Source organism: Hirundo rustica, chromosome 3 (assembly GCF_015227805.2).
Source record: "Hirundo rustica isolate bHirRus1 chromosome 3, bHirRus1.pri.v3, whole genome shotgun sequence".
Taxonomy (NCBI): Eukaryota; Metazoa; Chordata; class Aves; order Passeriformes; family Hirundinidae; genus Hirundo; species Hirundo rustica.
The window spans coordinates 48579352-48591914 of NC_053452.1; the positions used below are offsets into that span (position 1 = coordinate 48579352).

Sequence of the window (12563 nt, forward strand, 5' to 3'; positions counted from 1 at the left end):
GAACATGTGAGTGTGCTTTTTGGTTCAAGATAACATTATTATTCAGCCCACAGAAGGACAAACAAGGTTTCTCCTATCATTGTAATATCCTTAAAGGAAAACAACATCTTCTGAGCACAATGTCTGTAGCAATAAACAGTATCCTGTGAGGGGCAGGGGAAGCAGTCAATGCAGAAGAAACAGTACAACTGCCAAGAGAGACTGTTCATGGTATTGGGTAGAAAAAAAAAGAAAACGGTATTTCATGGCCAAAGAGCATAAAGTAAACCATGAAGGCCTGGTCATCTCCCACAAGCTATTTAAGAAAACCACAGCAGTCATTCTTATACCTTATATCAGAAGAAATTAAGCACAGACCTCTCAAAAAAAAAAAAAAATCTGTTATTTAAGAGGAAAAGCTGTTTCTACTGTATTGTTCACTGGAATATCTTGCTTAATGTTATGGGTGCACTGCTGTTTCCATCCACTAAAATAGGGAACATTGTCAACTAGACAACAGACTAACTGACTCAGCACTGGAGATCTGGCACCGAAAGCAAGTTCCTAGGAAACTCAGAATCATGGTTAACGGAACTGTCAAAACTGGGTCATACAACCAGGAAGCAGCTTTGGATCCCTTTGGTGTGTGCAAATCACTCCATTTCTCAGTGTAAGCAAAATTTCCTCTTTTGGCCACCCCTTGCTCCCCTTCTGTAATGCTCGGAGGGAAGACTTTATTCCATGCTAGAAAGAAGGAGCAGGAGTGACAATTCTGATGGTGGTGGGCAGCAAGCAGGAGGACAGTGACTATCTAATGCAAAACTTCTGTCCTTCTGCAGCTGTGTATGTAAGGGAGAATACTGATTGGGTAAGTGAACTGATGAGAAGCAATCTGAGAAAGGAAGGGCCAATTTAAGGCAATGACAAAATAGAGCACAGCTGAGTAACAACACTGTTACTCTGCCAATCTTGTTCATCTCTTGGTACCCCATGAAGCAGATACTGACTCCCAAAGCATCATAAAGAACATAGTTATAGCATCTCAAACCTTCTCTGTTCACTGGTGATGTCTATTTCTACACTAGGTGAATTAAAAAAGCAGAATTTTGTCATTATTTGCTCTCTCTCTCACTGACTTATTCTGTGCACACAGAAACAGCAGAGTCAACAAAACTCTTCTCTGACAAGATTACATCAAGCTCTTCCCTTACACGTGCATTACAGCGCTGAAGAGTTTCTAATGGCAAAGAAAGCAGAAGCACTGAATTTTAGTTAAAAGCACAAAGCAGAAAGTGCTCACTGCAACCTCACAGAAATTGGAAGACCACCTTCATGGCAACTCTTCGACTCACAGACTTTTGGTGGATTCTCAAGAGAACCCTTTTAGTACAGCGATCCACTGTGGCAGCCCACTTCCTCTTGGCCTCCTCATCCTCCTCCAGCAGGCATCTCCTCAGGTCCTGCTTGTCGGCCTTGCTCAGGGTCCTGTCAGCAACGGGACGCACCAGCTGTGAGAGGTTGAGGTGACTGTACAGGCTTCTCTCCACCACATAGGTAATATTGAACTCGCTGACAGAGGTGCGCCCTCGTAGCCTTCTGTTTGGGAAGCCACAACCTCCACCCCCTTTCGTTTTGTGCCGCAGTAATTGCAGGTCGCAAGTGGTGGGGGATGCTCCTTTCCTAGCAGGGCGCTGGCAAAGAAAAGCTCTGGAACAGGAATAGTTAGTATCCATTTTCTTCAATCGGATCTGCTTCCTTACACTCTGAATCTCCTCCAGGGACACCAGAAGATGGTGCTTGTGCCTGTTGCTGCCATAAAAGCAAATGCTTTCTGTACTTACCCCGTGGCTCAGCGAGCCGAGGCTCTTCTTCATTTCCCCATCTGTCAAGGAGCGGCAAACTTTCTGGGACTTCTCCTCTTCTGGATAAGAGAAAAATGTCCCAAGTTTCTTGGGAGGCTTGATAAGGCCACGGCTATCGGTTTTGCTGAAGGTTTTCACCAGCTTCCGGTTAGCTCCCCAAGTATCAAGACTGCTGGATGAGGGAGAAGTAGTAAGTGAGTCCGAGTCGTCCTCTGGCTGCTTTTCACAGGAGCTGTCAAAGTAGAATTGCTTCTTGTGAACTCCAGAGTAAAGTGCTGATCTGTCATCCAGTACAGGAGAGTTGTCAAGTGAGTGCTCTTCCACACCTACGGGGGACAAAGGCAGCACAATGCTTGTCATTGCTCATAATTCTCTAAGATGTTTCCCTGTAGAGTCCTATTGTATTTATTTAAGATATCACCCACTTCAATTGGAAGAAAACTATTTTTGATGTAAATTACTCAGAAGTTATTTTTGAGTGGATAAACCTGAAGCAGTTCCTTCCATTTGTGAAGCGAGAATGCTGATATTAGTTAACAACGAGCAGAAGACAATATCCTGTAAGTAAATGCGTCATTTTAAGTTTCTCTTTTTCATCTGCAGCTAAGACCACAGATATTCCCACTAACAACCCCTTAAAAGCTGGAGCTGAAATCTGTTTCTCATTTTTTTTTCTGATACTTGCATATGATGCTCAGGTCTAGTGAGCTTATAACAGGTCAGATGTACACCTAGGTACTAAAGCCCAAACAAATACCTCTCAGGTACATTTTTCCAATACCTAGTGCTCCTGTGGCTGCAGAAAGGAGTATTCTTTGCAGAAAGTTATGGAGCTGAACTCCAGGATGAAATGTAAAGTTCTGGGGTTTTGATGGGGGAAGAGGCACCAGTTTTAATCACACAGAATTTATTTAGCAGATGCAAAAACAAAGAAGTAGGTCAAACTGCAGATGTGCCAATTTCAACAGTGTACTGGTAATGAAAGAAACACTAAGTTTTCACCAAATTTTCCAGAAAATATTTCACAGGAATATTTTGCAACATAAGTACTGGACATGCGCCAGGTTTCCTTTTTGGAGTGCAGGGAATAAAGAACTTGAAACTGCAACTCCTTTTAACACTTATCACATAGAAAACTTTTCTCTGGTGTTTTCTTTAGAGCAAAGTATAGGCACAGGCTTTAGATGCAGTAACAAGGTAAGAGTCAAAAAAAAGTACATATCCTTTTCTGTCTCCCTGACAAATTTCACAGCATTCATAGCTATGTATCACACACACACACACAAATATGACTGTATTTACTTCTTGCCAAAATAAATATCTTAATGACCTAACTTTGCATTCATCTTTGACTGCTTCCAGAGTCTTATAGTAGAGCTGAATTTGAATTGTTACCAAAATATCTATGATTTACTAAACTGGCTCCTTCAATAACAAGGGACACCTTTCACAATAACAGATTAGCAACCCTGAATAGGATTCCTGTCTCACCTTCAGTTCACTCTGTTGGCAAAATATATTTGACATACATTTGTTGATGCTATTTTACTATGATAAAGCTCATCATGACATTGAAGGGATAGTGGATCACACCTGACATGCAACTTTCACTGTTGTGAATTTTTTGGGGTAGATTGGAGTCGTGTTTTGACACCACTTTCCCTGGACTGTCCAGATTCTCCTCCTCCCCTCTACATCTTAATTTGAACAGAAAAATGGACATTCTCCTGGGACTGAGTATGCACTGATAAACAATTTTAGTCCACTAAGTAAATATGTTTTTAAACAGCTTGTAAAATATGCATTGCGTGTGAACACTGTAACAGATGTTATTTGGAATGAGTCCATGACACAAAGCCATAATGACACAGATGTAGATGTGATGCATTTTTAAATGCAATAGAAGAATGGTGCCCAGGAATTAGGAAGTTTCAGTTATTTGGCTCACTTAGGAGCAGATTAAGACAAAATACATATGGATTCAGATATTGGCAAATTCTAGTGAGTATCAGCTCAGCCAAATGTATATTCATTGTGATAACAGTCAGTAATAGAAATATGGGAGAAGAATCTGAGACTAGTGTGCTTTTCTTTAAAATCTACAGGAACACATAAGGGAAATTCGGTGAAGTTGTCCATTGTGAAGAAATTTTTGCGTAGGATTATGCAGAACCTTTCTTTCAGGAAACTGAACTCTTACACTACACTAAATATTCATGAATTTATTTAAATTGTACTGATGTTACTCAATCAAACATTATAGCCAATTCCCCAAAACCTAGTCACTTATGATTCCACATTACTTCACATTCATAACACAGATTCAAAGAACCATAGCAAACAGCTCAAAACCCAATCCAGTCAACTGCAGGTAACTTGGAAAGCCAGACAGCAATCCCGAATCTATTTTTTGTGATCTTGCTCAGCTATCTGACATATCCAGTTGTGAATATAGATCTGTTTTATGAGAGATTGGTATGGGCAACGTTTATAAGCACTTTTAATTGCTTTAATTTAATACCATATGAAAATTTGGGTATCGAATTTCCTGAAAGAAAAGTCACAGAAATCTACTGCTAAGGTAGACTTGGCTACTTAGGGGGCCTTCCAGTTATACAGAAGTAGTGCAGAATTAATCCATATTGTTATTTAGCAATAGCTGGTTCTGCTATCAAGTTTTCCAAGAGTGAATCTACAAAGAAACTCCAGAGTGATAGATAAAGTACTCAGGGAAGCCTAGAGCTAGAGAAGAAAGCATATGGAAAAAGAAGAAAGGAGAACAAACTTTTTTTTTTTTTAATATACAATTGCTAGTTCAGTGCTTTTTCTGCCGAGGGCAGGGGTGGAAAAACTCAATGGAAATAAAAACCCTGGAAGGAGTGAAGTGAAAGACTGAGGGGAAAAAGGAAATAAGGAGGTAAAACACTCTAAGAGAGGATACAGAGAGCAAGACTGATACTTAAAATGCTGAAGAGAAAGTCTGGTCCAAGTGCAGGAAGGCATCTGCATGCCCAGCAGCCCCTGAGCTGCCTGCTCCTGCATCTGCTCCCATCCCTAGAGCCTCCTCCTGATTGCTCCCTGCAGCTTTTCCCAGACTCCTGGGGAGAGGAGGAGGAGGTAGGACAGGCTTCTCTGAGGGCCATCTTTCCCCAGAGCAGTGGAAAAATAGTCCTATTTTGTTTGTCCCATCTCAAAATCCACATTTTTGTTTCCAAGGTATCCCAGCTTTATGCTCGCCATATGAGGTGATAAAACCTTTCCAGACAGAGACAGCTGCCCATTCCAGAGCTCTGGACTGCCTGTGCCTTCAACACCAGCCAGTAACACCATCCATAAAGCAGGAGAGGCAGGCTAGATCACAGATCTGCCAGCAGCTTCCTGCCACATATGCAAGATGCACGTGTTCCCCTTAAATGCACTAGGAAAGGATCATAATACTGCTCAGCTCACTGCAGAGCCGAGGGAATTGGCACACGATGCCAGGAAGGCCACCAACATAGAGAGGTGCCCACAATTCCAATAAGGACTGAAGCATAGCTGTGCAGAGAGGCTCCTGAGGATCAGGCTCCATTAATCTGAGCGCTCACACATGCATACAGGTCATCTGGAGTTAACACTGCAGCACGGTGCTCCCAGGGCCTGAACTCTGCTTCCCTTTCCCCACCCTCCTCCTCCCTTCTCTACCCCTCTCTGTAGGGAGCAGAGCTCATTCAGAAGCCAAACTGCAGACAGGATCCCCCAGAAGTAGGAGTCACGAGGCAGCCTCTATCCCACAAGAATGTCTGATAGAGGTTCTGTGTTTCTGCCACAGGGTGATGCCATGTGGTTCAACTGCACCACCAGCCAGCTGCTACCCTCCCAAAATGAGCAGGAGCTTCACCTGAGTGCCACCCAGGGCCTGGGAGGAGGGAGCAGTGTGGTAATGGCTCCGCTTACCTCCTTGCTGAGCTTGTGGGGGAGCTGGCTGGGATTGCTCCCAGGCTTGTTCCCTCCCCAGCATGGGGCATAAAACATAAGCCAACTTCTAATCTCTTAATGAGGGGCTCTCCAGAGTTGCTCTGAGAATACCAGATCAGCAGTAATCACGTTCTAGGCTGTCACTTTCCTCCTTCTAAAGACTAAAAATTCAATAACCTAAGGCATGCACAATAGACAAGGCAGTTGTTCCTACCATCCCTTATGAATACTCCACCCCTCCCTCCCCAACCCTCCACTTTCTGTCCCCTCTCAACAGAAACATGTATTCACACAAACAGTTTTAACCGTGTTGCTTTTTACCTTCTGTGCTGGGTTTTTTCATTTCTTCAACTCTTATGAGTTTCTTCCTGACTCTGCGAGTAGAATTCACCAGCTTGTGCAACCTCTTAAACTTCACCGACTCCTCTGTTTCATCATCGGATTGTTCTCTTGACTGGCAAAGAAACAAAGGGAATATTAACAAAGCAGTAGATCCACGGCTTGCTCCTTCAAGTCAAGTTAACCCAGCTTATCTGCTGCGTTGTTGTCAATGCAGCTCTGTAACTGGTGTTATATTTTCAGCTCGGGTCAAAGAGAAACCTTTAAATTACTGAGGGTTTTCTTTTTTTCTTTTTGTGAAAGCATGACATACCATTTTGATTTCTAAATCTGTGCAACGTAAGATCCTAGGCACTGAAATGCATTCCTGCCCTTGTCTTTCTTCACATGCATTGTGTAATAACTACTTCCACGTCCTCTTCCAGTATGTTTCAGGCAGGGCTCTTTTCCAGGGTTCTTCTTACCATACCAGTTATACTCCCGTGGTTTAGTCAGTCCCTGGTCTGTCTGGCATCTCAGAACTGGCTGTTTAAACCTGGTTATAAACAGCTTTTCCAAACTGAACTCTGTCACTGACGACTTCTCTTTTTTTCCTCCCGGTCTTCCCAGAAAATCAAAAACAGCAGCACAAAAAAGGGATGGGAAGGAAAGGAAGGAGGAGACCTCATCTGCCTCACTCACAGACTGCCACAGCTACAAAATATTCCCTTCCTCCTCCCTGCTCCTTACACTCCTCCTGAAGGCTCTCGAGGCTGGAGTTAAGATGGACAGAGCATTCCTCCAGCACTGACCAAGGGAAAACTCTGACCTTTTCAGATATACAGTGCAGTCCATATTCCCCAGCATCCCGTTTCGTTTTGCATCTGATCCAGTATGCTCAGTTCCAGCTGTTTTCCCTCAAGTATCAAACATTACAGAGACAAAAAAAAATTCCCTTCTCTCCAGCAGCAGTGACACAACAAGCTGAAACAATCCATTCCTTGTGAACCAGAAGACAACTTCGATTTTCGAGCCAGATCCAATGTTCAACGTGCTACTTCCTCTGTTTTAATCAGTTCAGAATGTGGAAGGCGGCGGGGGGAAGGGCAGGGAAGGAGAGAGGAGGCCAGCAGGGCCCTCTGGCTTGGCCAGGACAGCCCTGGCATCCTGCACTGCTGTACATTCCTGCACACAGCACAGGCTCCAGCTGGAGTGCGGTATGGATCGTATACCTTACTTTGTTTGCACTCATAGTCCCAGCCACTTCACAGCATTCCTAATGGTCAGCTCTAAAAAACCTCATGCAACTTCCTGTCAGTGCAGCTATCTGCATTTCCATAGCCTGCTCATCCTTTTTTCTCCTTCTCCTTAATTAAACTTTTAAAAATAAAGATCCCCAAGAGATGCAAGCCAAGTAAAAACAAACAAACCAAAAAAAGCCATCCCTTCCCTTCCCAGCAAAAATGCTATCTGCTTATCTGGAGGATGAATAAGAGAGGCTGAACATAAAAAATGCTTTGTACTTTTGTAGTGTACATAAATACCAGGAGGAGGTACTACAGGCAGATGCCATGGGGCAGGACACCAATTAGCAGCTGCACTGGAATGCTTCCAAAGGCACACACAGTGCCTGACAGAGGCAGGGCAGCTCTGAAAGCCTACCTCCTGGGCATACACCTCACAAGGACACCGTCCATTACCAGTTTTCCACAAACCTTGCATTACTCCAAAATAAGGAGGAATACAAAACTGACCACATATGGCAGCAGGAAATGACATTTTATCATTCAAGAATTGCACAAATGTGTTTATTGTGGTTATAGACTGGCTGGCTAGGTAATTAATAAACTTCCTTTGGGAAAAATAGGACTGTAAAGAGTACCAGGGTTGTTTACATCAAGTAAATTAAGCAACAACATGAGCATTAATTCAGAGATTATGCCTAGGACAACTTAGTGATATGTCAAACAAGACAGACACATTTAGATAAGATGATTAATGGATTATTGACTGTAATCAAGAAGTTCAGTCAAGACTTCTCAGGCCATTAAGTGCATCCTGGCAAGCAACCATCATATGCATATATTCTGCACTCAGTATATGTTTATTTTAAATGCAATTACTCTAGGGGATCGGTTTCCATCATTACTTTTCGTACACCCTCATTTTGCAAGACTACTGCTTTTGAAACCGTGAGCTCTGTAAGACTTAGAGAACAGCTCACACCTGGTCCTCCCACCCAGGACTTCACTGAAGAATAAACAGCTAGTCCTACTTTGCACCACTGATATCTGATAAGGAACTGGGCCCCCTCAGGGTCATAAAGACTCAACAACAACAAGAAGAAAGAGCTTTTACAATACCTGACATTTGCATTCACAAGTACCACAGCAAAAGTAAGTGTCAAAATAGCCTCAGCACAAGGTACTGAAATCAAACCCAAGTGGGTGGTACAGAGGGTGCTCACCATACTTCCAAAGAAATAAAGTCCAATCACAATTAAGTGCCAGCTGCTTTCCCCCAGTGCTTCAGGACTCCTAGTACCCTTTTGAGCTGGGTCCTCCATAAGCAGCAACAGATCCTTTCTATCACCAGTGCTTCGCAGGTAGGCGAGAACAGTCATGCTTTATGGGTAGATGACAAAGACAGTCTCCCTCCAGAAACCTAATTCCTGTTATACCAGGTAGCATGTGACAGAGAACTCTTCTACAGCGAAAAAGGATGGACAGTAAGTTTATACAAAAAGGCTTAAAAATTGTGACTATACCAATGGTGCTGCTCAGGAAACTTCATTGTCAGAAAACTGCCAATTCCTTGAAAATGAATGCATTTTCAAAAAGGGTTACTCTTCACTTGCTTCCTGTTTTTGAATCAACTTTTTAAGAAAGGCCTTGGAATTATCAAAAGTTTCCACTTTGGCACATGGGAAACAGAGCTTAATTTTCCAGCTCAAGCAATGCTTTCTTTTATAGCTAATATTAAACAGAAAACAGAAATGTAAAGCATTCAGGCCATAACCGACATATTTGGAAATCATTGAACTTCCGTGCTTCGACTTCCCCAACCCAGTCTACCCTCCCCTCTTTCATGGTGACCGAATTGCTATTTTTGGTAGCTGTCCATGACTTCAGATGGGAAAACTACCCCAAGGTCCCCAAAGCATGGCAGGCTGGGCAAATGGCTTCCTGGACAGCTCTGGCAGCGAGGCCTTGGCACAGGGCTTGGATGTAGCCAGCTGACAGCCCCCTCCTGGCTCTCTTCCCCCTTCACAGGCACTCCAGAGTGCGGCAGCACTGCAGAAGGGTAGTCATGGTCTGTTATAGAGAGGATGAGTTTGCAAGATGCTCAGCCAGAGGCTTTCCGGCACTGGAGGAGTCCATGCTGCACCCTGTCCACCAATGCTGCCCAGCCCTGGCGCACGGCTCTTCCACCAGGGCAAGCCTCGGTGTCCTTAACGTGCTGATGAAACAGCCAGAGCCCGTCCGGCTCCCTGCACCCCCGCGCACAGCCAAGGCAGGCCTCTCCCTGTGCCCTCAGGGGGACAACAAACAGATTTGCAGCACTGCAAATAGGAACAACTTAACTTCCATCTCCTCCGCTCCAAATTTTTCCACCCGAAAGCCCATATGGCTCAACTTTTAATTACTTTGGCTAATGCTGTATGTAGTAACTCTGTGGTGAATGCTTAAGTGTTTCATTTCTGGTTTCCAGGGCAACATTACATCAGATTGCAGACAGCTGGCTGCACAGCCCTAAACCATAGCAAATTGGCCAAAGCTGATGCACAAAACTCGCGCTGGTTGAAAGCGAGCGCAGGGCTCGGCCGGGCTGCCGGGGAGCCGGCGCAGCCTGCGGGGCCCCTTGGCGGGGCCGGCTGGGCGGAGCCGCCCTTCCCCGCGCCTTGGAGCAAGTGCATCCCGCATCTGCGATGCTCTCACGCTGCGGAAACCCGCCAGCTCGGAGAGCTTGGCTGCACAAACGCGCCAAGGACTGCAGGGAAACGGGGAATGTATTAACAGCATCTGGAAACACCAAGAAGCGCATGCAGAGGACCGCAGCCACCACGTACCACACGGCTGGAAAACTACAGAGGGGCCATACCCGCTGCCCAGCGTTTCGCTGCAAACAAATGTGGCCACGAGCAATGAAGACGCTCTCAAATCCAGAAGAAATGAATCCCCTCTGCCACATCTCGCATCCCTCCACCTTGGAAAATTCCCACTTGTGCATCTCCAAAGGCCACGCTTTGCATCACCTCACGTGTAAGATCAAAGTAAAGAGCTTTACATTCAGGAACAAACTGGAAATTAGCATGTGTTCTCTGACATTCTAGGAGCTCCCTACAGTTCTGCTCCTGGCACTCTTTCCACTTTTTCTCCTGCTTCTCTCATGCAGGCTCTTTGCTGCTGCTTGCTCGGGAGGCAGGGCACACGCCTTGCTCTGCGGCTCTCTAACATCCAGCCCATTTCACACGCCACAGAAATAACAATCTTAACCTCCCTCTCTGAATTAGTGCTTCATGGAGAGAGAGGGAGAGTGAGAGAGAGAGAACTAACATTTATTAGCGTTCTTGGAATTAACTGGCAAAATGTAAACCAGAAGTAAGTAGCTGGCTTTCGGCAGGACTATGTTTGGAAACACTTCAGCGTTTTAGCAGCAGACCTTAAAAAACAGGCAAAGCTTGGTAGCCATGTCCCATTAAAAATGTGTAAGAAACACAAGGACGACATCCAGCTAAAGCTATTATAACTGATTAATTTGCTTCAGTTCCATAGAAAATCCCAAACATATATGACTTTCACATGAGCTGTGTGAAGCCATTTAGAGAGATGTTAAAATTTTACAGTTCGTTTTATGCCCAGTAATAGTTCAGCCCCAAACTGAAATCTCTAGGAAACCTGCTGTCTAAGAGAAAAGGAAATATTTTAATATCTGATTAAACTTAAGTTGCAATTCTTTTTCACTGTCAGACAATTCTTGTTCAGCAGAGTGGGGCAAAAAACTGCATTTAGATTCACAGACACACCACATCACATTCCCCATCCCTGGCTAGCTCATTTCAGAACTACATGCTCTATAGTAAATGCAAAGAGACTTTGCTATTCCCTTTAGGAGATGTGGCTACACGTGTCCTTTCTTCTTTCTAACAGGCTTTCCATCTGCCAAAAATCCCAACCATTCTAACTTTAAAAAAGTTTTTTATTAAAGATGCCTGGATAAAGTCAGAGACAAGAAAATAGGACAGAAAAGAACTTAAAAGCCCAAGGAAAGGAAAAGGAAAACTGAGAAAAGCTACGCATGCTGTGCTGTGCCTAAGAATAACCACAAAAGCCTTTTCTCTTTCTCCCTCTCTGAAACAAGAGGCACATCCTCTCCACATCATGCTACATGCTCAATGACTTACCAGCTTCGGCATTTATAGGCCTAAAGCTCAGTTGCGAGTATTTTCCCCCGAGTCCTCAACCGCTGTCAGCTTAGTAACCCTAAAGTTTAGGAGGAGACACTTCTTCTTAGGTATTGAATTTGCTCTGAATCCTGCACACAAAATGCCTCTTCTCTCGAGTTACATTATCAGACACCAAACTGGCTCCGATTCCAGGGCTGAATATGTAAAGAAGAAAAAAGCGTGATGCTGGACTCAATTAGCTGTTTTCTGCTCACTGATTGATTCCCCTAGTTACTCGCTAGCTGCATAACTTGCAAGAAAGGCATAAGTCATCAGCTCTAAGCAAATCTTCTATTCACCACAAGGAAAAAAGGGAGTGTTGTACATGGCAAACAATCCCTGTTTTCACTGACGAAGGCTTGCTGACCTCTTGCTGGCCTCCAGTTCCTTAATTACTGTCTATGGAATTTCAGTGAAAGAAAAAATACAGAGAATCTCTGCAAAGCCAGGACGAAGAGTGACCCTCAAACACCACCACTAGAGTGGAGGCTGTCTCTATAGGAAATATAACTTAAGCCCTTCACCAAGCTTTCCTTCTCTTTTTAAATTCTTTTTACAAAAATCCCTGGAGAATTTCCCCTAATAAAGGGCTAATTTGCAAGAAAAATAAACCTTGCTTATATGTTTTTTAACTTGGTGAACTTAGATACTTTTTTTGATCTTTCCCCTCAGTTTCAGTGCTAGAAAAGAACATAAATAAGAACTGGAAAGAAAAACGGTGGTCAAGAAGTGGTGGCTTTATGAAGTATTTTAGTGTGACTTTCAACTTCTCTGCCTAGGCTGGGCTCTGATCTCCCTTCCTAATTAACAGACTCTGAGATGCTCAAGTAAATTGGCATTCCTTTTACAGGCAACCACGCCTTATCCCAAACCTTGCAAAAATTCAGAATTTGGACATTTCTTCACAGAGCGCAAGAAAACAAGGACCAAAACTGCTGCTTACTGGGAACACTGCTATCCAGGGGTGGAAAGCAGTAACAAAGGTGTGCCACAACAGGACC

At 43.9% G+C, this 12563-nt stretch overlaps 1 protein-coding gene across 7 annotated transcripts in view; it reads right to left on the bottom strand.

Moving 5' to 3' along the window:
- Positions 1 to 12563, bottom strand: part of LOC120749937 (SAM and SH3 domain-containing protein 1-like) — a 529028-nt gene that overhangs the window by 25388 nt on the left and 491077 nt on the right. For 5 of the 7 annotated variants that reach the window (XM_040057943.2, XM_040057942.2, XM_040057946.2 and 2 more), the window contains 2 exons: positions 6120 to 6252; positions 1332 to 2167 (listed from right to left, as the gene is read on the bottom strand). In XM_040057943.2, the coding sequence (XP_039913877.1) occupies positions 1332 to 2167; positions 6120 to 6252 (969 nt within the window). The remainder of the gene's footprint in view (positions 1 to 1331; positions 2168 to 6119; positions 6253 to 12563) is intronic. The other 2 variants (XM_040057945.2, XM_040057948.2) reach the window with 1 other exon arrangement.